The 26,222-nt window shown below is 40.6% G+C and overlaps 1 protein-coding gene across 7 annotated transcripts; it reads right to left on the reverse strand.

The window, feature by feature from the left end:
- Positions 1-1,817: 1,817 nt before the first annotated feature.
- LOC139190545 (uncharacterized) lies at positions 1,818-2,823 on the reverse strand. 7 transcript variants are annotated; one of them, XR_011574838.1, is made up of 5 exons: positions 2,733-2,823; positions 2,503-2,600; positions 2,321-2,418; positions 2,140-2,237; positions 1,818-1,964 (listed from the first exon to the last, which is right to left on the reverse strand). XR_011574838.1 is itself a non-coding variant. In XM_070810905.1 (4 exons), the coding sequence occupies exons 1-4, from the start codon at positions 2,761-2,763 to the stop codon at positions 1,857-1,859; spliced, it is 330 nt and encodes a 109-aa protein (XP_070667006.1). In that variant the 5' UTR covers positions 2,764-2,810; the 3' UTR covers positions 1,818-1,856. The 7 variants fall into 7 exon arrangements, 1 of the variants encoding a protein (XP_070667006.1); XR_011574839.1 differs by having other exon boundaries at positions 2,738-2,816; XR_011574842.1 differs by lacking the exon at positions 2,321-2,418.
- Positions 2,824-26,222: the final 23,399 nt, after the last annotated feature.

Below are 26,222 nucleotides of genomic sequence, written 5' to 3' on the forward strand. Positions count from 1 at the left end.
TAAATTGATGACCTGTACACTATCCGCCAGAAGCCAGACGAGTCATTACGTATGTATGCTGGCCGCTTCAGCCATGAATACTCCCGGTGTGCCGAGGCAGACGACAAGACTGCCCTCAAAGCCTTCACGGCAGGCCTACGTGATTGTTTCTTTAAATACATGATCAATGCCAATACTTGGAAGACTTACTCTGAGGTGATGGCGCAGGCTTATAACCATGCCTCCGCCGAAGCAAAGACATATCAGGAGAAATCCCCTACAACCATCCTTTATCAACAAGTGGGAGGTGGAAGCCAGACTCACCTAAATGAGAAGACCTCGACTTTCCAAACAGCTTCATCCAAAAAGCTTCACCCGAAAAGCTTCACCTCCAAAACTTCACCCAAAAAGCTTCATCCAAAAAGTTTCACCCAAAAAGCTTCACCTAAAAAAGCTTCACCCAAAAAAAAAAAAAAAAACTTCACCTCCAAAAAGCTTCACCCAAACAGCTTCACCTAAAAAAGCTTCACCCACAAAGCTTCACCTAAAAAGCTTCACCCACAAAGCTTCACCCAAAAAACTTCACCCGAAAAGCTTCACTTAAAAAAGCTTCACCTACACAGCTTCACCTAAAAAAGCTTCACCTAGAAAGCTCCCTCTACATACTTTCACCATCAAAGCTTCACCATCAAAGCTTCACCTAGAAAGCTTCATCTACAAAGCTTCATCTACAAAGCTTCACCATCAAAGCTTCATCCAAAAAGTTTCACCCAAAAAGCTTCACCTAAAAAAGCTTCACCCAAAAAAAAAAAAACTTCACCTCCAAAAAGCTTCACCCAAACAGCTTCACCTAAAAAAGCTTCACCCACAAAGCTTCACCTAAAAAGCTTCACCCACAAAGCTTCACCCAAAAAACTTCACCCGAAAAGCTTCACTTAAAAAAGCTTCACCTACACAGCTTCACCTAAAAAAGCTTCACCTAGAAAGCTCCCTCTACATACTTTCACCATCAAAGCTTCACCATCAAAGCTTCACCTAGAAAGCTTCATCTACAAAGCTTCATCTACAAAGCTTCACCATCAAAGCTTCATCCAAAAAGTTTCACCCAAAAAGCTTCACCTAAAAAAGCTTCACCCAAAAAAAAAAAAACTTCACCTCCAAAAAGCTTCACCCAAACAGCTTCACCTAAAAAAGCTTCACCCACAAAGCTTCACCTAAAAAGCTTCACCCACAAAGCTTCACCCAAAAAACTTCACCCGAAAAGCTTCACTTAAAAAAGCTTCACCTACACAGCTTCACCTAAAAAAGCTTCACCTAGAAAGCTCCCTCTACATACTTTCACCATCAAAGCTTCACCATCAAAGCTTCACCTAGAAAGCTTCATCTACAAAGCTTCATCTACAAAGCTTCACCATCAAAGCTTCACCTAGAAAGCTTCAACACCAAAGCTTCACCTACAAAGCTTCAACACAAAACCTTGCTCCAAATAAACAAATTTTGTTCACAAAACCCAAGATGCCCTTGAACTTGTACAAAAACACTTGGGTAAACATAAACATTTTTTGTTTTACACCCACAAGGGCCCAAAATTTTCCTTCTTATTTATTCACTTATATATGTTCCCAAACATATTATAATAGATCCAACAACAAGCCAAAGTCCCAAGTTTCATAATGGACAAAAGTACAAGCAATTCATCAATAATGAAGGTGCTACAAAAATTGGAATCTGCCCCAAAATAGAAATCCAACCCAAGAGACTTTTTCTCTCTCTCCCTCTTCCGCCTCCTTTCATCTATCAAATTTCTGCAACCTCTGCTCTTCTCCAATGGAGCTGAATTTTGGACACCCTATAGTTCTTGAGCATATGAACAACTTTCAAGAAGGAACCATTTCTGTTTGAGCGACGGAAATTAAAGTGTTGAAGCTCCAAACATGACAGTCGGATTCTTGCAGATTTCGAAGCTGCTGTGATGTTTCGAAGATCTGGAAATATTTAACCATTAGTTCATTCTGAATTTTTGATATGTTATGAAAGAGACGATGAGGAACAACTTCAATGAAGAAATCATACCGATCTGAACAAGAGAAAATAGAGTTTCAAAGCTCACAACAAATCTGACGGGTTGACAGAAAAATAATAACCAGTCATTCATCATACCTGGATTTCTGGAGTTATACTGCTCCGAGGGATCTCAAATTTGGATATGTTGTAGTTCACAAGCTGAGGAACAACTTCAATGAAGAAAGCATGCTGATCTGAGCAAGAGAAAATAGAGTTTCAAAGCTCACAACAAATCTGACGGGTTGACAGAAAAATAATAACCAGTCACTCATCATACCTGGATTTCTGGAGTTATACTGCTCCGAGGGACCTCAAATTTGGATATGTTGTAGTTCACAAGTTAAGGAACAACTTCGATGAAGAAAGTATGTTGATCTGAGCAAGAGAAAATGGAGTTTTTGAAGCTCACAACAAGTCTGACGCGTTGATATACAAATGACGAACAATCACTCATCATACCTGAATTTCTGGAGTTGTACTGCTCCGATGGATCTCCAATTCGGATATGTTGTAGTTCACGAGCTAAGGAACAACTTTCATGAAGATGGTTTTGCGATCTGAGCCACAGAAAATGGTGTTATATTGAAGAAAAGCTAAAGGAAGACTAAAGGAAAGCAAAAATGGTAAAGCAAAGTAAAAAAAAAAAGCTAAAGGAAGACAAAATCATGGCACATGATAATGAGTCATACCCTACCCCTCATTGGATTCGAATACACCCATCCTCCAAAATCATGACAAAGGCCACATTATAGATATCTGTATAAACATTCCAAAGAAAAAGGGAGGGAGTAAAAAAAAAAAAAAAAAAAAAAAAAAGGGCCTAGGCCTCCACTTCTTTGGGCCTAGGCCTCCACTTCTTTGGGCCTAACACATCTTCATAACAAAAAACAATATATGAAGAAAGAGCCCTGGGTTACCACTTCGAAAAGAAACAAGTGAAGTTTTCCTACTCATGACATTGACTACTAGCTAGACACCTCATTCGGCAACTCTCTTCGCCTGAAGACTTGGGGGACTCCCACCATATGCTACTGCACCTTGATACTCGGCAGTCTCACAACCACTCAGTGACTTGGATTTTTCAAGTCTCCAACCGAGAAGTTTTCCTCACTCGGGAAATTAAGGGAACACTACCTCAAACTACATGCTTCACTCACAAAGCTTCAACAATACAGGTTTCAACAAAAGCAAAAATTCAAAGAACTTTATGAAGAAGGCTTTGGTGTATTTAACACAATATGTTGAAATGAAGCAAAGCTTATTTATTAATATTTTCGATAAGCCACAAATATGTACATATACATGAGTCAAAATAAACAAACAAAAGGGAGCCTTCACAAAGGTTGCTTAGGGGAAGTCTCAGCAGTCGGTAGAGCCCCAGAAAGAGAAAGCACCGGAGGGTGGTTATCCGGAGCCTCAGTACTTGACAAAACCCCAGAAGGAGGAGGCATTGGAGGTTCATCATTTGAAGCTTCATTACCAGGTACAGCCCCAGAGGACGAAGGCAATAAATGCCTTTGGAACAAACCCACAAACCGCTGATGATCAAGTAAAACCTTACCATCAGATTCCTTCATCTGGTCAAGCTTCCTCTTCATGTTTGTAGCATAGTCATGGGCGAGCCGGTGCAACTGCTTATTCTCATGCTTGAGCCCTCTAATCTCCTGTTTGAGACTCATCACTTCAGCAGCCAATGATTCAACTTGGCGGGTTCTAGCAAATAGGCGTTGGGCCATATTAGACACAGAACCTGCACACTGAACACTAAGAGCCAGAGAGTCCTTAACAGCCAACTCATCAGACCGTTTGGAAAGTAGTCTGTTATCTTTGGGAGTGAGAAGGTTCCTGGCCACCACTGCAGCGGTCATATCATTCTTCATCACAGAATCCCCAACGGTAAGAGGACCAGTAGGGGATATGAAGGATGGGCGCCATATGTTGTCTGGAGAAGGCGTGGCTGTCTCTTCTCCAAGGTTCAAGTCAAAACGACGGTCGGAGGGTCCAGACATTTTCAAATGTGTTGAAGAGGGAAGAGGTCAGACAAATCAAGATCTTAGAAGTGCAAGAAATGAGCTTCTACTGGTAGAGATTCAAGTGTGCTGTGGAACTTAATGCCAGCCTCTATAAAAATCTGCACTCGACGGAGCTTCAGAAATCGAAGAGGCGTTTGTTTTCTCAAAAGCTGGGCTGCTCAGAGACCACGAGGGCCGATCTCAGAAATCGAATAAGCACCTGCTTTTTCAGCCTCGTCAGCACCTGTCACATGCACACTCAGCTTTGCGGAAATTACGGGCAATCTGTCGAAGATTTCTGGTGAAGTAGAAAGCACGTGAATCTTACTGTTCAATCACCGCTCTCCATATGCACCATCAACTCCTCGGGTACCACATATAACTTTATCAAAGATCTCTGACAAAGTTTAGGCACAAGAATTTCGAAGTTCCAGCTACCCTACTATTACCCATAAGGGTAAAGGAACAGCACCACTGCTTGACAACTGGAAAGTCCCTATATGTGTCGACCTCCGTGTTTTGCGGCAAGACAGGTTGGCAAGAACGTCCAACCTTTACTCACATTCGAGAAAAGACTCCCAACATAATTACTTTCTCAAAAACCGGAGTAGCACCGCTTTCCGAATCTCGAGAGTCAGATCCTCGACGGGATTGCTTGTTCGAAAACCGAAGAGGCACAACTCTCAGAACTTCGAGAGCCAGATTTCCTTAGATAAAGCTTGTCTGTAATCTTCACACGTAACATCAGCTTTCCAGATACCACATACCACTTTTTCAAAGTGCTCTGACAAAATTAAAACACGTGAAGCTGGCAGCTCCCACTACATTGCTGTGACCAAGAAGGGTAAAGGAATAGCATTACTACTTGTTATTGGGAAATCCCTATATACATTGACCTCCCTCCTCAACGGACAGGCAAACCTGCAAAAATGCTCAACCCTTTATCGCATTCGAAAAGGCACCCTCAACATAACCTCTCGAAATACTCAGCTTTATTTCCCCCCGATAATACCTCAGCAAATAAGCCACACCAAGAACAAGAGTATCTCATATCATCAAGGTCGAAAGCAAGAGTATCCCATATCATGCTTTCTCCCTATCTTTGTCTTTGTCCTTGTCCACACCTGCAGGACAAGGAGAAAGAGAGCAGTCAGTCGGAACCTGAAATCAAACCTCCAATTTGGAACTGACTGCCTGGAGCCTTTGCCTGGTTGCTTACTTAGCATTGCTCTTGAGTACTCATCCTCAACTGCTGTCAAGGTCACGAATTCCACCGGCAAATACCTCATGACAGTTGATCAGATATTGGCTCTTTACACTGAAGCTGCCAAGCGTGGATGAGTCACTATGAAGGAATGTTCTGAAGGACCATTAAAATGCAAAGGTTGCACACCACTTCTGCCATGCAAAAGATTGAAGCAGAAGGTTCAACGGTGAGCTGAAACAGATCACTACAGCACGACACCTTTCCATACCACATTCATTATTCCGTCAACAGCAAAAGTATCCCATATCATCAAGGTCGAACGTACTCTAGATTTGATGGACTTGTTTTGACCCTCAAATTTTTGAGTCGGCCTTATACTCTGAAGGGCACCAGAAAACCCTCCAGCACAGTTCAAGAATAAGCCTGTGGAAAGTTACTTCTTCAAAAGCAAAAGTATCTCATATCATCTCTTATCCATTTGCTTCTCCTTATCCTGGCAGTTGAATGAGAGACAAGGAGAAGGAGAACAATCAACCGGAAGCCGAAGTCAAACCTCTGATCCTGGGTTGCTTACTTGGAAGTTTGACTGCTTACCTTGTCTGTCACCTCTTTCGGCAGATCTCCTAGCTCGGCGACTTGGGGGACTCCTACTATAGGGTTTGTATCACACTTGACTAAGCCCGAAACTACAACTAAGCTTTAAGTGAAATTGATACATTACCTTGTGCGTCAACATCAGCTAAGTACACCATTCCCGGATGGAGGAAAGGTACTTCCAGAGAAGGGCAGATGAAGATCAGACCACACTTCGGTACTTAGAAGTTTCGTGATTACTCAAGGGATTGGATCTTGCAAGTCCCCAACCGAGGAGTTTCCCTCACTCGGGAACTTAGGGGAGCACTGTTTGTACCATACTTGACCAATCCCGAAACTACCGAGCACCGGCCAACGCTATACTGTCAAGGACCCAGAAGAGTTCCCCTCCGACCAGGAGGCCAATCACTACTCGACACGTGTCAAGATTAGAAGCCAATCAGAGCGCAGCACGTGTCAACATCAAGAACCAATCATAACATGACACATGTCAATGTGACAAAGCTACAAGTTTTTCTATAAATAGGGGTCATTCCCCCACAATATTGCCTAATGCCATTTTGTGTTAAATCATTCACAAGAACTCACTAAATTGAGAGCTTGATCCTTTGTACTTGTGTAAGCCCTTCACTACTAATAAGAACTCCTCTACTCCGTGGACGTAGCCAATCTGGGTGAACCACGTACATCCTGTGTTTGCTTCTCTGTCTCTATTCATTTACGTACTTATCCTCACTAGTGACGGAAGCAACCAAGCGAAGGTCACAAAACCTGACACTTTCTGTTGTACCAAAGTCTTCGCTGATTTTGTGCATCAACAATTATTATTATTATTATTATTATTTTTGGTAAATCACCATTACAGAACATGGTGAAACTTTCATTACTAACACAACAAATATACAACAAGGGCTAATAAATGTACATAAAGGAAAAAGAGACCTTCCAAACAAAACTACAAACGCCCAACCAAGTGATTAGGCCCAAATACACAAACAAACCAAAAGCAACCCTAGTTCCTTTGCTACTTACGCCGCCATAGCTCCTCTTGAGCAACTTGACCCATCTACCATGACGAACGCCAGAACTCGATCCTAAAAACGCCTAAAAGATGTTAGGAAAGAGGACTTTATTATTCAGCAACCAATCCCTCTCCGATCGCAGCCACCAAATAGAAGAAATCAAATAAGCCAGTGGGATTCTCACAAGCAACACTACCAACAAAAGCAGCCCAAGGGAAAGAGGTGGTGCGAACACCTAAGCTGTTGTGAACACCATAACCCTACACACCTTCCACATGAACCATAACAAATTGTGGTCAAAAGTGGTTGCAAACTGGATTTGGAAAGAAATTGATGAAGGATGGAGTGAAGTCGGATAGAAAGAAGCAGAAAAAAACATAGATCGATGACGGATGAGGGATGTGAAGATGGAGGGAGGACAGGGGATGAGGGCAAATTATAATAGCTAATCTAAAGACATAGATTAGGTCTAATGGCTTGTGAGGTGGAAATATCAAGTAGGTCATAAAGGAGAACAGTGGGAAAACAATAGTAGGAACAAAGGTAAGGGAAAACAAAAAGAAGAAGGAAAAGGCTGCCACCGCCTCTAGCTAGAGACAGGGTTGACGATTGAACGAAAATCTAGAAAAAAAAAGGGCAACCACACACAAACAGTGAGAAAATCTCTCTCAGTGGGAGAGAAGGACTCTCACCAACAAAGGAGAGAAAGCAAAAAGGATTATTTAGGTAGGATTATTTGTTGGGAGCTAAATTTCACACACATATTTTAGTCTCTTATCTAACTCTCTTTATTTTTAGCTATTAAATTGACTAAATTAAAAAGAAATATGGATAAAATTAAACATGAGTGTGAGAGAGAAGAAAAATTGTGTATTTATAATTTTTCTATTGTGTATTCTCACCCATCTCTACCTAGCACGAGACCTTTTGAGAGCCCTCTGGCTTCGGGTTCCATTGGAACTCTGAAGTTAAGCGAGTTCAGGCAAGAGCAATCCTAGAATAGGTGACCCACTGGGAAGTTCTCGTGTGATTTCCCAGAAACAAAACTATGAGGGCGTGGCTGGGGCCCAAAGCGGACAATATCATGCTACGGTGGAGTCGAGCCCTGGATGTGGTGGGGTCGGGATGTGACAATTTGGTATCAGAACCAATCCTTGGTCGGAAGTGTGCTGACGAGGACGTCGGGCCCCTAAGGGGGGGTGGATTTTTAGATCCCAAATCGCCCAGGGGAGTGGATCTTGTAAGCCTTATATGTATATTCCTATCTCTACCTAGCATGAGGCTTTTTGGGAGCTCTCTGCCTTCGAGTTCCATCGAAACTCTGAAGTTAAGCGAGTTCGGGCGAGAGCAAGCCCAGGTGGGTGACCCACTAAGAAGTTCTCATGTGAGTTCCTAGAAACAAAACCATGAGGTGTGGCCGAGGCCCAAAGTGGATAATATCGTGCTATGGTGGAGTCGAGCTCGAGATGTGGTGGGGGCCTGGGTCGAGATGTGACATTACTACCCTAAAGTTTCATGGTTTTCAACATTTAGTACATGAAGTTTTCTTCATCCTAGAGTCATACCACAAGTCTTAACTCTAGGACAATCTCATATGTCAGTTAAGCTAGCTATTAAGTCTGCCATTAATGGGTGATGTGGCACCCATGTGGACAATGACCCGTCCCAAATTATATATTTATTTATCCTCGAGTATGTAAAATGACGATAATGCCCTCGAGGCTTAGTGACGTGGATGTACGTATATAGTTTTAAATTATTTTTCTCGTTGACGTAATTAAATTTTATGCGTCATCACGAGCGTGTTGACAAGAGTTAGGGCCAAATCAGATTTGTAATGGAAAAGTTATGAGTAAATGGGAGAAACGATATTCTTAGGTTGACTATTTCTTAGTCACCAATCAATTTAATTGCTACAACTTGGAGCCCAATCAAATTTTTGGGTTGGTTTATTTTCTTTTGGACTCTTTTGTGTAAGCCTTAAATCCTATAGCCCAATTAGGGCATGAGATTTGTTCTTCTTTTGGCCAACCCATGACCACACACACACACATACACACGTGCAAACCCTTCTCCTTACTCTCTTCTCGATCTTTCCTTCCCATCCGTACAACCGAGTCTTCCAACCTTCAAACACTATCAAACTTCACAGATCGAACTCGAGGTTTCTATAATCATACTTCTCTCGAGCTCTAGAATCGTGTGGTACCATATGTTAAGTGAGTTGATCTTGAAAACCCCAGAATTCAGAAACTCTGGCGAAGAGCTAAAATAGCTCGACGTGATCATGGGTGATTCACTTGGTTTTGAGGCTTAGTAAGGTATTCACTCAAATTCCCTAGCATTTTAGACTAGTTTTGGAGAAGTTTGGACGTCGGAATAAGCACGATCGTGGAATTACAGAGTTAGCCAGTTTTCCCATGAAATTTTCAAGCTGTTTTCCATCAGTTTTAGGACTTCAAATAGGCATGGTTGTGTTCTATACTTCAAGAGTTTCAAATCCATATAAAATTCGTGAATTTTGGTTGAGAAATGAGGGAGATATTGAAGTTTTAAAGTTTTCCAGTTTCCGACGTAACAAACGGCGGCTCCAGAGAAGCCATCGGAGAAGAAGGGGAATATTCTATCAACTTTGACGGAATATACTAACGGCGTCAGGTAACTGCTTTAGTTTTTAAATGGAATATTCTAATATTTAAAGGAATATTCCCTAACGCCATTAGGATTCCGTCAGCGTGCCAGGCACGTGCCTTGGCCGGCACGTGAAACGTTGGAATTTTTTTCTAAAAATATGGGGATGCTCGTGGTGTTGAGTAGGTCACAATGGTATATTCAAACACCCCACTTGAGCAGTGTATGAGAAGTTATTACACAGTTTTGGTTATGTACTTTCGAATTAATGTTAAATTAGTTGTTTGACATATAGGTGAGCCATTTTCGGATGACAAGCGTAGCCAGGTGAGACTCGGGGGTTACGACCCTGTTACATACCAGTGAGTGGGCTTTTGGCTTTCTATATATACGTATATATGTTTTCCATTTTCCCATAAATTGATTTAAATGGATTTACGTTTTTAAATGCCATGTAAATTGCATTACATTTTAGTATATGCATTAGTATAGATGTGCATATTATTGCATGACGCTGCGGACGCCCATGTAAGCTTTAGGTGAGTGCATATTGATGATAGTGATTGCAGTGTGTATTGTTATGTTTAGATGCATTTAGTACTCATTATCCTGCACCCCGGTGTTAGTGCTCCGCCTGAGGCCAAGGCGTAACCTTCATGTGATCGTTCACCTCCTGCACCACACGCTCACCTTGGATCTAAGGTAGGTGCCAGTTTATCGTACAGACCACATTAGGTGGTTCCGACTAGTAGCTGACTTGTGATGCTTCGCACAACTTTCAAGTGATCGTAGCACTTAAGCGTATTTATTTACACCCAACCTGTTGTACAGACCACATTAGGTGGTTCTGACTAGTGTGCAGGAATTGGTATATGAGTTATAGGCTCAGCCGTACAAGTCACGTTAGGTGACTCCAGCTAACATATCAGTTTACATTGATTTATTTCACCTGGCTTACTTATTTCATTGCTGAGATACTTGACATGACATATACTTAGTTTTCACTACTCTCGAGCATGATTCCTACATACATATGTATTATTATTTTCTAGGAAATTATATGGATTTTATGGTGAGGGGTTATTATTTTTGGAAAGAGAAATGGTTCAAAAAGCTTTATTTTTGCCCACTCAAGTTTTCCGTTTTGTGCCCCTCCAGGTTCTAGTTAGACGTAAGTGTTGGTGGCTCAAGAGGACTCTACAGCGATTCTGACAGACTTCAAATAATGTAGGAATTTCCTTCATGTCTTGTATAATTAATATATAGCTGGATGGACTGCATCTACGTTACCTACGCTCTAAGTACTTGCATTACTACTTTAAACACCTCTGCACACTTTTATAGTTATCTTAGTGTAAATTATTAAGTTTTGGTTTTTAATTACTCACATTTTCATATCACTATCACTTCCGCTATGCACTCATGGCTACGTCACCCTCATGTGACAGCCAACATGCCTCGATTCCGGTCGAGGGTCAACGTGTGATTAAGGAGTCCACCTGAAAATTAAAAAATTAAAAAATTTCAAAAAAAAATGCTGCCCCAATTTTAACCCATAACTCTGCAGTGGGTTTTCATTTTCACGGCAAAAGTTTTTGAAAAAAAATCTAATTAATTAGGGAAAAACCATAACTTTTAATTCAAAATCTGCAAATTCAATTCCAAATAAAGTACCAAAGGCCACAACTTTCAATTCACAACAAAGTTCAATTCACAAATTCAATTCCAAGTTGCACAACTTCAATTCACAACAAAGTATCAAAAGACCACAACTTTAACAACTAATGGGTCAATGTGTTCTTCCCAAATTTAAGTACCAAAAGACAACAACTAAACCAAAATATGAGTACCAAAAATATTAAAGATCTTTCCAAAGTAGCAACTTTGTTGCCAAAAAAACTAATGGGCATATACAACTATAACGAAATGAACCCTCAAACAACTTAAAGCATAAAAGCAGCATCATGGAACATTCCTCCTTTTTTTCTGACCTCTTGCAGTAGACTTTGAAGTGGTTTAAGAGGCTTGAGTTGGCTAAGATGATGATTGTGGAGCTTCCTGATTGCATGGTTGTGATGCCTTAAATGTTGAAGCCTAAGTAATGAAGAAAATATTAGCACTCATATATACTACACTTCACATTATAACAAATTCACTTAAGAAATGAAGAATCAATACAAATATAAAAAATTTACCTCACTTTTCTTGCTTTTTCTTCCCTTTCTAGCGGTTGGATGAGGATGAGTGGTTGGGCAACTAACCTTGTTATGTCTTGTGCCCTTGCAAACACTACACTTCATAGTTTGTTTTCAGATGGCACACAACATTTCATTCCTTGAGCAGGTTGATCAAGTTTTCATAAGCTTCATAGTACTTCTCCTTTTTGTACCAGGAGGAAACAGATTCCTCAAGCTGTCTCCTTGCATAATAGATGGTTGAGCAACTATGTATGCAAGGAAACCTTGTCAAATCCCATTTTTGCATGAGCAAGTGCACCCATTCAAGTCCACCACAAATGTATTGCCTCAACCTTCATCCACTTCAAAATTTTCTCCTCTAGACCATGTAGCTATAGTGTGTATGAGCTTTTTAGCTTGTATTCCTCCAACTTTTTCTGGATTTTGGGGCAGACAACGCCTTAATCTTTCCTCATTGCATCTCTTCTCAACCATATCATCTTCATCAACAAAACTCTCATAGTTCAAGCATGGTAATTATAGGCATGTCCGTAGCCCTTAGGCTAAAAGAATTGAAGCTCTCACTAAGGTTATTTAGGTGAATGTCACACTGAGGGAATGTATCAAAGTGTAACATACTCCAATGCAAGGCTGGTCTTTTCACCAACCAATTATAAGCTTCCTTCTTCTGCCTCTTCACCTCCGCATTACTCTCTCTAAACTCAGCCATGGTTGTTAATTTGGCAGCATTCGACAAGGCATCCTTTAATCCTTTCCCTTTAAACCCATCTGCCTTGAAGTTGGTGTATAAGTGCCTAACACAAAACTGATGATTACAATTGGATATCACCTTCTCAAAAGCTGGTATTCACCCTTTTTGTTTGTCAAAAATGAAAGATGGTGGTTCACAATTCTTAGGTCAGCGACAAGTAGTTCTAGAAACCAAACCCAACTTTCCTTATTCTCAATCTCTACTATGACATACGCAATAACCCAAGTTTGGTTAATTGTATCCCTTCCTATTGCAAACAGTAACTGGCCCTTGAAAACTCATTTCAAGTGAGAACCATCCAACCCTATAAGTTGCTTACATCCACTCTTGAATCCATTTTTTACAAGGCCCCAAACAAATTTAAATCATTTGGAAATCACAGCACCTTCATCTGAACTGTACTCATAAGGTTGGTCATCCTAACAATTGAATTTTATGGCTTAATATCGTATATTCCATCATTTTGAGTAAATAGGTACATACAATTCTTGTTACAAAAGGAAACAAATAAAGGACATATTATCCTTCCTAAACAAGACTCTAATAATTACAGAATATTTACATTTGTTTTTTCCTAAACCTTGACTTATTCCAATACTCCCCCTCAAGTTGGAGCATAGATGTTACTCATGCCCAACTTGACTAATGAATCATCAAAACGCCTACTGCACACGGCATGGGTAAGAATTCTGCAAGTTGTTCTTCTGAGTTCACAAATGGTATTGACATAATCTTCCTCTCCATCTTTTCTTTGATAAAATGCCTATCAACCTCCACATGTTTATTTCTGTCATGCTGTACCGGATTCTCAGCAATTTCTCTAGCAGACTTATTATCACAATACAACTCCATTGCTTTTGTCTGTTTAAAACCGAGACTCCAAAGTAACTTCCGTAGCCAAAGAATTTCACACACACCCTGTGCCATTCCCCTATACTCGGCTTCAGGAGAGGATCGTGAAACTACCTTTTGTTTCTTGCTTTGCCAAGTGACCAAGTTACCTCTAACAAATGTAAAATACCCAGATATAGATCTTCTATCAGTCACATCACCTGCCCAATCAGCATCAGTAAAACCCTCAATTCTTATATGTCCATGACACGCGTACAAGATTCCTTTACCAAGTGTAGACTTCAAATAAGCCAAGATTCTCATTACTGCCGCCATATGATCCACGCTTGGTGAGTGCATAAATTGACTCACCACACTTACAACACAGGCAATATCTGGACGAGTGTGAGACAAATAGATCAGTCTCCCCATCAGTCTTTGATACTTACCTTTGTCAACTGGTTCTTGATCTGGATAAATCCCCAAATAATATTTTTCCACGATGGGAGTGTCCACTGGTTTACATCCCAACATCCCTGTTTCTTTTAATAAATCCAAAACATATTTACGTTGAGACAAGAAAATACCTTTAGATGATCGAGCAACCTACATGCCAAGAAAATATTTCAAATCTCCCAAATTTTTCATCTTGAATTCGGCAGCTAGGTTTCGCTCTAGCCTCATCATCTCTTATGTATCATCACTCGTTATTATCATGTCATCCACATAAATAATTAAGGCCGTCACTTTTCCACTTCTCCGTCTAAAAAATAACGTATGATCCAAGTGACTTTGATAATACCCAATTATTCTCATCACTTGAGTAAATTTTCCAAACCATGCACAAGGTGACTGTTTAAGTCCGTAAAGTGACTTTAACAATCTACATACTCCAATTTTGCCTCTGGTATTGAACCCTGGTGGAAAATCCATATATACCTCTTCTTCCAAATGTCCATGAAGAAAAGCATTTTTTACATCAAATTGTTTCAAAGGCCAATTTAGATTTGCAGCTAAAGAGATAAGAAACCGTAGCGTATTCATCTGCGCCACTGGAGAAAAGGTTTCCTGATAATCAACACCATAAGTTTGAGTATAACCCTTTGCCACTAACCGTGCTCTATACCTGTCTACTGATCCATCTGCCTTGTATTTAATTGTAAAGACCTATCTACACCTAATCGGTTTCTTTCCTTTAGGTAGCTCCGTTACCTCCTGTTGATGCACAAAATCAGTAAGGACTTTGGTACAATAGAAAATGTTAAGTTTATGACCTTCGCTAGATTGCTTCGATCACTAGTATGGATAAGTATGTAAATGGACAGAGATAGGGAAGTAAACACAAGATGTACGTGGTTCACCCAGATTGGCTACGTCCACAGAGTAGAGGAGTTCTCATTAATTGTGAAGGGTTTACACAGGTACATAGGTTCAAGCTCTCCATTAGTGAGTACAAGTGAATGATTTAGTACAAATGACATTAGGAAATATTGTGAGAGAATGATCTTTATTTATAGAAGAGAGTTTCTAGTTTCATTCTGACATTGACACGTGTCGTGTTATGATTGGCTTCTGATGTTGACATGTGTTGCGCTATGATTGGCTTCTGATGTCGACACGTGTCGCGCTGTGATTGGCCTCCTGGTTTGAGGGAAACTCTTTTAGGTCCTTGACGGTATAACGTTGACTGGTGCTCAGTAGTTTCGGGATTGGTCAAGTATGGTACAAACAGTGCTCCCCTAAGTTCCCGAGTGAGGGAAGCTCCTCGGTTGGGCACTTGCAAGATCCAAGCCATTGAGTAATCACAAAACTTCTAAGTACCGAAGTGTGGTATCATTTTCACTTGCCTCATCTGTCTCATATGTAGATGTGGCATCTTCTCTGGAAGTACTTTTCCTCCATCCAGGGGTGGTATCTTTAACTGATGAAGATGCACAAGGTAATGTATCAATTTCACTTGAAGCTTACTTGTAGTTTCGAGCTTGGTCAAGTGCAATACAAACCCTATAGTAGGAGTCCCCCAAGTCACCGAGCTAGGAGATTTGCCGAAGGTGGTAACAGACAAGGTAATCAATCAGACTTTCAAGCAAGCAACCTGGATCGGAGGTTCAACTTCGGCTTCCGGTTGATTGTTCTCTTCTCCTTGTGTTGTAAACAGCAATAAGGATAAGGAGAAGCAAATGGAGAAAAGATGATATGAGATACTTTTGCTTTTGAAGAAGTAATTTTCCACAGGCTTATTCTTAAACTGGGCTGGAGGGTTTTCTGGTTTCCTCCAGAGTATGAGGTCGACTCAAGAATTTGAGGGTCAAAACAAGTCCATCAATTCTAGAGTACGTTCGACCCTGATGATATGGGATACTTTTGCTGTTGACAAAGTAGTGGATGTATCGGCACGTGTTCTATTACGCTTGTCTCCACATGCTTCCTTGTATCCTTCTCACTTGCCCTATTTGTTCCTCAGGCATATGTGGTATCTTCTCTAGAAGCATGAGATGTTGAAGATGAGTACTCGAGAGCAATGCCAGGTAAGTAATCAGGCAAAGGGTTCCAGGCAGTCAGTTCCTGACTAGAAGCTTGATTGCAAGTGCTGACTGATTGCTCTCTTTCTCCTTGTCTAGCAGGTAAGAACAAGGCCAAAGGAAAAGACAGGGAAAAAACATGATATGGGATACTCTTGCTTTTAACCCTGATGATATGAGATACTCTTGCTCTGGTATGGCATGTTTACAGAGGTATTATTGGGAGGAAAAGAAGCTGAGTATTTCGAGAGACTCTGCTAAGAGTGCCCTATCGAATGCGAAGAAAAGTTGAGCATTTTTATTTATTTGCAAGTCTACCTGGCTGTGAAGGATGGAGGTTGACATATATAGGAGTTTCCCTAACAACAAGTAGTAGTGATATTCCTTTACCCTTCTTGGTCATAGCAATGTAGTGGGAGCTGCAAGCTTCACATGTTTTAACTTTGTCAGAGCACTTTGAAAAAGTGGTCTGTGGTAACTGGAAAGCTGATGTTACATGTGAAGATTGCAAACAAGCTTTATCCAAGGAAATATGGCTCTCGAACTTCGAAGAGCGGTGCCTTTTCAGTTTTCAAACAAGCAATCTTGTCGGGGATCTGGCTCTCGAGATTCAGAGAACGGTGCCTCTTTGATTTTTGAGAAAGCAATCTTGTTAGGAGTCTGACTCTTGAGATTCGGAGAGCAGTGGCTCTTCGATTTTTGAGAAAGTAATCCTGTTGGGAGTTTGGCTCTCGAGATTCGGATGGCGGTACCTCTTCGATTTTTTAGAATTTAATCCTGTTGGGAGTCTGGCTCTCGAGATTTGGAGAGCGATGTCTCTTCGATTTTTGAGAAGGCAATCCTGTTAGGAGTCTAACTCTTGAGATTCAGAGAGTAGTGTCTCTTCGATTTTTGAGAAAGTAATCATGATGGGAGTCTGGCTCTCGAGATTCGGAGGGCGGTGTCTCTTCGATTTTTAAGCACGTAATCCTGTTGGGAGTCTGGCTCTCGAGATTCGAAGAGCGGTGCCTTTTCGATTTTTGAGCAAGCAATCTTGTTGGGAGTGTTTTCTCGAATGTGAGTAAAGGTTGGGGATTTTTGCTAGTCTGCGTTGCCACGAAGCACGGAGGTTGACACACATTGGGACTTTCTAGTTATCAAGCAGTGGTGCTGTTCCTTTACCTTTGTGGGTAATAGTAGGGTAGCTGGACCTTCAAAATTTATGTGTCTAAACTTTGTTAGAGATCTTTTGGCAAAGTTATCTGTGGTACCGGAAGAGCTGATGTTGCGTATGGAAAGTGGTGCCTCTTCGAAATCCGGAGAGTGGCGCCTCTTCGATTTTTGAACCAACGGCCATGTTACCTTTTCTTTTATAAGGGCACCAATTGTGTGCAAGAAGTACATTCAGAGAGTTATTGCTTGTAGGAATTTTCCCCTTGCTTCATAGATTTATTGCACCTCATTTCTCCTTCATCATTTATGAGAATGTCTGGCCCATCCGACCGTCATTTTAACTTAAACTTTGGTGAAGAGGTAGCCATGCCTTCTCAAGACAATATATGATGCCCATCCTTCTTATCCCCTACTGGTCCTCTTATCGTTGGAGACTCTGTGATGAAGAATGATATGACCGCTGCGGTGGTGGCCAGGAACCTTCTCACTCCCAAAGATAACAGACTACTTTCCAAATGGTCTGATGAGTTGGCTGTTAAGGATTCTCTAGCTCTCAGTGTTCAGTGTGCAGGTTCTGTGTCTAATATGGCCCAACGCCTATTTGCTCGAACCCACCAAGTTGAATCATTGGCGGCTGAAGTGATAAGTCTCAAATAGGAGATCAGAGGGCTTAAGCATGAGAATAAACAGTTGCACAACCTCGCACATGACTATGCTACAAACATGAAGAGGAAACTTGACCAGTTGCAGGAATCTTATGGTTAGATTTTACTTGAACATCAGAGGTTTGTGGGTTTGTTCCAAAGGCATTTATTGCCTTCGTCTTCTGGGGTTGTACCGCGTAATGAAGCTCCAAATGATCAACCTTCGGTGCCTCCTCCTTCTGGGGTTTTGCCCAGTACTGAGGCTCCGAATGATCACCCTCCGGTGCTTACTCTTTCTAGGGCTCTGCCGATTGCTGAGACTTCTCATGAGCAACCTTTCTGAAGGCTCCCTCTTGTTTGTTTATTTTGATTCATGTATATGTACATATTTGTAACTTATTGGAGATATCAATAAACAAGCTTTGCTTCATTTCAACGTATTGTGTTAAATACACCGAGGCCTTCTTCACTAAGTTCTTTGGATTTTTTCTTTTGTTGAAGCTTGTATGTTGAAGCTTTGAGAGGGAAGCATGTATGTTGAGGTAGTGCTCCCTTAATTTCCCGAGTGAGGAAAACTTCTCGGTTGGAGACTTGAAAAATCCAAGTCACTGAGTGGTCGTGAGACTTCTGAGTATCAAGGTGTAGTAGCATATGGTAGGAGTCCTCCAAGTCTCCAGTTGAGGGAGTTGACGAATGAGGCATTTCCTTTCTAAGTGGTAGCCTTAAACTCCTCTTTCATATATATTTGTTATGAAAGTTGTTGGGCCCAAAGAAGAGGATGCCTAGGCAATTTTTTTTTTCGAATTTTTTTTTCTTGTCGAATTTTTGCATTTTTTTTTTCGAATTTTTGAATTTTCAAATTTTCAAATATATATAATTAAGCTTTGTAGGTGAAGCTTTGGTGTTGAAGCTTTGTAGGTGAAGCTTTGAGGTTGAAGCTTTGTTGGGCACCATGAATTGATTTTGCTTCACACTATCTTGATCAAGATAGTGTGAAGCTTTTATAGGTGAAGCTTTTGTGTTGAAGCTTTGTAGGTGAAGCTTTTGTGGGTTAAGCTTTTGTAGGTGAAGCTTTTGTGGGTCAAGCTTTTGTAGGTTAAGCTTTTGTGGGGCAAGCTTTTGTGGGTCAAGCTTTTGTAGGTGAAGCTTTTGTGGGTCAAGCTATTGTGGGTGAAGCTTTTGTGGGTCAAGCTTTTGTGGGTGAATGTGGGTGAAGCTTTTGTAGGTCAAGAGCTTTTGTGGGTCAAGCTTTTGTGGGTCAAGCTTTTGTAGGTGAAGCTTTTGTGGGTGAAACTTTTGTGGGTGAAGTTTTTGTGTTGAAGCTTTTGTGCGTGAAGCTTTTGTGTTGAAGCTTTTGTAGGTGAAGCTTTGGAGTTGAAGCTTTGTAGGTGAAGCTTTGGAGTTGAAGCTTTTGTTGGGTACCATGAATTGATTTTGCTTCACACTATCTTGATCAAGATAGTGTGAAGCTTTTGAGAATTTGTAGTTGTCCTCCATTGATAAAGCTTTTGTTGGTGATGCTTTTGTGTTAAAGCTTTGTTGAATTTCCCAATTTCCTTTTTTTTGTTTAGGAAAATTAGAAATTTGAAAATGTGGGAGAGACAACATATACAAATTTTGCTTTCACACTGTTAAGCAAGAGATTGTGATGCAAGCCACACCTTGTAGTAGTCGAAGGTTTGGATGAACCATATAAATTGAATTTGCTTCGAACAGTCTTGATCAAGAGTGTGTGAAGCTTTCTACGAGTTGTAATTGCCCTTCATTGATGAAGCTTTGGTTGGCACCATAAATTGGTTTTGCTTCACAATGTCTTGATCAAGAGTGTGTGAAGCTTTTAAAAATTGTGGTTGAACTCCTTTGATGAGGCTTTTGTTGGCACCATAAATTGGTTTTGCTTCACACTGTCTTGATCAAAAGTGTGTGAAGCTTTTGAGAATTTGGTTGCCCTCTATTGATGAAGCTCTTATTGGCACCATAAATTGGTTTTGCTTCACACATTCTTGATCAAGAGTGTGTGAAGCTTTTGAGAATTGCGGTTACCCTCCATTGATGAAGTTCTTGTTGGCATCATAAATTGGTTTTGCTTCACACTGTCTTGATCAAAAGTGTGTGAAGCTTTTGAGAATTGTGGTTGCCCTCTTTTGATGAAGCTCTTGTTGGCACCATAAATTGGTTTTCCTTCACACTGTCTTGATCAAGAGTGTGTGAAGCTTTTGAGAATTGTGATTGCCCTCCATTGATGAAGCTCTTGTTGGCACCATAAATTGGTTTTGCTTCACACTGTCTTGATCAAGAGTGTGTGAAGCTTTTGAGAATTGTGGTTACCCTCCATTGATGAAGCTCTTGTTTGCAGAGGTACCCCAAGGGATGAAAAATACAGAGTGACTTGAAAGGTTTCTTTGGGAATACATTCTCGGAGGTGAAGAAGTGTTGAGAGGGTGTGCCTTTGCTGTGGGAAGGCGAAGGTAAATACTTATGGGACTTTTCTTCACAACCGGAACTATTCTCTCACTCATTGTCGGCAGCCGGTGGATGGATGAATAGTACATATTACGCGCTTTCTGACAAAGCTGCCCGTAATTTCCGTAAAGCTGCCAGTTGCATGTGACGAGTGACGACACGTCTGGACAAATTGATCTTTTGAAATCCGGGGTTCGGCTCGTGGTTTCTAAGCAAGCCCAGCCTTTAAGAAATGAAACGCCTCTTTTGAGAAAAGAATCCGGCTTTTGAGAAAGGAACCCCGACTCTTCGATTTGCGAGAGGACGCTTCTCTGAGGAGCGCCTCTCCGATTTCTTCTTTTTATAGAGGCGTTAATTTTGTTCCACAACACACTTGAGCTCCCTCTTGAAAGCACTCCCTTCTTGCACTTCCAAAATCTTAATCTGTCCGATCTCTTCTTTCTTTACCATTCTGAAAAATGTCTGGCCCTTCCGATCGTCGTTTTGACTTGAACATTGGTGAAGAGGCAGCTCTGCCTTCACCAGACAACATATGGCGCCCATCCTTCATATCCCCTACCGGTCCCCTTACCGTGGGGGATTCGGTGATGAAAAATGAAATGACAGCTGCGGTGGTGGCCCGGAACCTTGTCACCCTCAGAGATAACAGACTGCTCGCTAGACGGTCTGATGAATTGGCGGTTAAGGAGTCTCTGGCTCTTAGCGTGCAGTGTGCGGGTTCTGTGTCCAACATGGCCCAACGCCTATTTGCTCGAACCCGTCACGTTGAATCGTTGGTGGCTGAAATACAGAGTCTCAAAGAGGAGATTAGAGGACTCAAGCATGAAAATAAACAATTGCATAAGCTTGCACATAGTTATGCCACAAACATGAAGAGGAAAATTGACCAGCTGCAGGAAAATGATGGTCAGATTTTACTTGATCACCGGAGGTTTGTGGGTTTGTTCCAACCGCATCTGCCTTCGTCTTCTGGGGTGGCACCGCGTAGTGAAGCTCCAACTGATCAACCTCCGATACCTCCTCCTTCCGTGGCCCCGCCGACTGCTGAAGCTCCGCCGACTACTGAAGCACCACCTGACCAATGAATGCTATTAGTTTACACATCATTGTAAAATATTTTTACTTTTATGTTTTTTTTTTTTTTTTTTTTTTTTTTTTTTTTTTTTTTATCAATGTAAAATATGTAAATCAATGTAAAAAGACTTTGTTTAACCTTCCCCCACACTTAAACTAAATAACACAAACTCACAGAAATCAACCAAATAACACAACTAACTGAACAAAACAAAATGAAAGCAGTAAAGATAAGGGTGTAAGAATGCAAATCTGATTTGGTTAGCGATTCCAAAGTCTCCCTTCGTTGAATGCTTGGGTTGCCTCCCAAGAAGCGCTTGATTTAACGTCTTTAGCGGGACGAATCTTTCCTTTAAATTCCCTTCGGCTCCAAAGCATGGAATTTATCTTTTAATGGGAGGTGATACTTGAAATGATTCGGCAATGGTTTAAATTCAAGAGTGGGTGCCTGAATCACCAAAATCAGAAACATGTTAGTATAAATTAAAATTAAAATTGGAGAAGATGACTTACTTTCTTTTTCCGACACAAACTCAATGACAAACACCACATTTTTGAACAGTTCCGGGACTTTGAACTTGGCCAGGTTTACTATGATGGTTGTGGCTTGTCCCGTGTCATCAAACTCAACTGCTTTGGGCTTGATTGTCTCATGCACAGTCTCTTGGATGTATTCTTGATATGCTTCAACCACTTCATTCTCTTGAATCCCTTTTCTTGGTGTGCAAGGTTCTTTGAACGTTTCAATACCATCGGGAACTTGTTTTGGTGCACCAAGAATTGGGATATCACTTTGCACCTTTGGAAGTGCTTCCACAATGTCTTTTTCACTCTCTTTGATATTTGGAATCAAAAACCTACAAGGAAAAAGGACATTTGGTGGAATAATGTTAGAATGAAGTGGATTTAGAACTTCCTCACCTGAGTTGGATGACATAGGGATTTGAGGAGCTTGCAGCAAGAATTCTTCTAAACTGCCCAGGTCGTCCTCCTCCTCTTCTGCTTGCAGCAGCAATTCATCCATGTTCGGGCTGTGTTTGGATGGTTCTGGGACAGCTTCATCCTTCATGTCACCTTCCAAAGTGATAGCATCGTGGATTTCAAAATCTTCCTTCGAATTTTCAACAGTTGAGCTGGAGAGTTCACTTTGCTCTTGAATTTGTACCATGAATTCCATAATCTCTCCCATTTGACTCATCAATTTATCCAACTTCTTGTCTTGATTTTGTTGGTCATGCGTCAAAGAGGTTAGTACTTGAAGAATTTGATCACTATCCATGGACATACTTGAATTTGATTGGAATTGTTGTGGGGTATGCGGTGGTGGCTGCATAGGCGTTAAATAAAACTCCTCAGATTGCTGCCAATATCCATCTTGTTGAGCCTCCTTGGCTTGATTTTGTGAGCCCTGCACCAAAGAATTTAATTCATCAAAAATTTGATTGTAATCTATTGACGAACCTGAGTTTGATTGAGCATATTGCATAGGTTTTGAATAGAACTCCTCCTCTTGCTGCCAATATCCATCTTGTTGGAATTGTTGAGGTTCCCCCCACATATAATTTGAATGATCTTTCCAAGCCGAATTGTAAGCGTTGGAAAACATGTTGTTGCTTGGTTGATCATAGCCTTGATAACCCCAAGCATCTTCGTTCACAGTGAATTGAGGATGTTGATATCCTTGCCCATAGGGCACATCAAATGTAGGGACACTTGGCATTGTGGTCCGTTCGGCATTATGAGTCAATTGAGCAGTGAGCTGTGCCAATTGAGCTTGAATGGTCACAAGTGCCATGTCTTGCTCCATTTGTACCTAAAATCAAAGAAAGAAAAATAAATCAAATATCAAAAGTAAAATACACAAACACCAATATAAACATAAACAAAAACAAAAATAAAGGGATTAGCAAAGTTGCTAATCCCCGGCAACGGCGCCAAAATTTAATGTGAGAATTACTTGACACACAAATTAAACCCTCTTTTTGACAATTGTAGTATAGATGTAAGTAGGGTATCGTTCTAGGCCGGGGATTAGGAGGGATTGCTAATCTATTAAAAATATTAAATAATACTCAAGGACACAAAACTAGGCTAAAAACTCTAATAACTCGAAACACACTTAGAATGACTCAACATAATGAAAACAATCAATTTAGACACTAGGAACTGAAATGGACGGAAATTGAATTAAAAGACTAACAACAATGAAAACTAACTAAATAATATAATTTAATAATTGGGGGGGGGGTTTGGTTTTGACGAGAAGTAAATTAAACTTAAATAAATTACAGAATTGACAAAAGCATGAATTAAGGTGAAATGATAGGTGACAGACTAGCTAGAAGGTTCTTCTCCACACATGACACATATGCAACCTAAATTGATTTTCAGTTGTTCTTTCAATAAATTGTAAATCTCAATGCCCCAAATTAACTAGATCGACCAATTAATTCTCAGATTTCCCTAGATTCATTGAATTGAATGGGATACGCATTACAACCAAATTATTCTTATCAAAGACCCTAACTATGGAATACGCATGATAGAGACACATATCAAAGATCATTAAGTTTAATGAAAATCATAAGCATTGACGAGGCATTCATAACTATGGGATACGCATGTTACTCTTGCCAAGAATTTACTTAACGTGATTGTGACTAGCAACCTTCACTACTTGTGAATATAAGTTTATAACGATTAGGTGAAATTCACTTATATTCTAGCATCAAATTCATGCATGTAAATTAAGTATGCATTCTTAATCGACATACAAAAATAAGTTATCAATCAAGCAGTTAAGCAAATTAAATAACAACTCAGAAATCACAACTGAAGGTAATTCATATTACAAACATATTCATGGCTTTGAATTAACCTCTAGCCAAAATAAATTTAGTTACACATTATTATCAAATTAAACCAAAAGTAAAACATGGGTTTGAGAAGATAAAACCAAGAAAAGAAGATCTGCCTAGCTCCTGACTTCCCTGCACCTGCTGCTATGCTCTGCTGCGCTAGTCCCTGTCTTCTCTCTCTCCCGCCTTCTCTGTCTTCTCTCCAGTCAGTACGTGCTCTTCTCACTCTTCTCCTCTCTCTCACGCTGCCCAAGGCAGCCCTCCATCCTTCCACCTGTCTCTCCCGCTGCCCCCTCGGTTTCTGCTTCTCCTCCCCGGTTTCTATCTCATCTCCCCGTCCCACCTAACTTCCCTCTATCATTTTTTTTTCTGACTTCAATCTTCTCTCCCCACGTCTGATTTCCTCCAGCTGCCAAAGCAGCTCTTTGACTCTCTGACCTCCCTTTGCTCTCGTCCTTTTTCCCCTTTTCCCCGCGCCTTATGCGCACTCTCCGTATCTTTCCTCTCTCTATCCTTTTAGTTTTTTTTTTTATTCTTTTCTTTCTGGCGCACCAACAGTCTCTGCCCTTTGTCTCTCCTGTCCTCACGTTTCCTCTTGCCATTCCTCCACTACCGTCCCATTTCACTCGTGCTTTTCCGTGTCTCTCCCCACCATGCTATCTTCTTTCTATTTTTTATTTTTTTCTTTTCTTTTCTTTATTCCTTTTGTCTTCTTTGTCTGCCAGTCTGTTTTCCACATCCTGCTGCTTTTGTTTTTTTCTTTTCTGTTTATTATTTAAAACTCATTTGTGCTATTTTTATTTTCTTTGCATAACAAATCCTATAAACACAAAAATAACGTAAATAGCTCAAAATATAAAGAACTAACTAAGAAAAGACGAGTGAATTCGAAGTAAAAATATATATAAATATGATCCGATCAGTCAAGCTTTTGTAGGTCTCTTTTGTGGGTGAAACTTTTGTGGGTGAAGTTTTTGTGTTGAAGCTTTTGTGCGTGAAGCTTTTGTGTTGAAGCCTTTGTAGGTGAAGCTTTGGAGTTGAAGCTTTGTAGGTGAAGCTTTGGAGTTGAAGCTTTTGTTGGTGAAGCTTTTGTGTTAAAGCTTTGTTGAATTTCCCAATTTCCTTTTTTTTTTTTTTAGGAAAATTAGAAATTTGAAAATGTGGGAGAGACAACATATACAAATTTTGCTTTCACACTGTTAAGCAAGAGATTGTGATGCAAGCCACACCTTGTAGTAGTCGAAGGTTTGGATGAACCATATAAATTGAATTTGCTTCGAACAGTCTTGATCAAGAGTGTGTGAAGCTTTCTACGAGTTGTAATTGCCCTTCATTGATGAAGCTTTGGTTGGCACCATAAATTGGTTTTGCTTCACAATGTCTTGATCAAGAGTGTGTGAAGCTTTTAAAAATTGTGGTTGAACTCCTTTGATGAGGCTTTTGTTGGCACCATAAATTGGTTTTGCTTCACACTGTCTTGATCAAGAGTGTGTGAAGCTTTTGAGAATTGTGGTTGCCCTCTATTGATGAAGCTCTTATTGGCACCATAAATTGGTTTTGCTTCACACATTCTTGATCAAGAGTGTGTGAAGCTTTTGAGAATTGCGGTTACCCTCCATTGATGAAGTTCTTGTTGGCATCATAAATTGGTTTTGCTTCACACTGTCTTGATCAAAAGTGTGTGAAGCTTTTGAGAATTGTGGTTGCCCTCTTTTGATGAAGCTCTTGTTGGCACCATAAATTGGTTTTCCTTCACACTGTCTTGATCAAGAGTGTGTGAAGCTTTTGAGAATTGTGATTGCCCTCCATTGATGAAGCTCTTGTTGGCACCATAAATTGGTTTTGCTTCACACTGTCTTGATCAAGAGTGTGTGAAGCTTTTGAGAATTGTGGTTACCCTCCATTGATGAAGCTCTTGTTTGCAGAGGTACCCCAAGGGATGAAAAATACAGAGTGACTTGAAAGGTTTCTTTGGGAATACATTCTCGGAGGTGAAGAAGTGTTGAGAGGGTGTGCCTTTGCTGTGGGAAGGCGAAGGTAAATACTTATGGGACTTTTCTTCACAACCGGAACTATTCTCTCACTCATTGTCGGCAGCCGGTGGATGGATGAATAGTACATATTACGCGCTTTCTGACAAAGCTGCCCGTAATTTCCGTAAAGCTGCCAGTTGCATGTGACGAGTGACGACACGTCTGGACAAATTGATCTTTTGAAATC

This window comes from Malus domestica, chromosome 13, assembly GCF_042453785.1.
Source record: "Malus domestica chromosome 13, GDT2T_hap1".
NCBI lineage: Eukaryota > Viridiplantae > Streptophyta > Magnoliopsida > Rosales > Rosaceae > Malus > Malus domestica.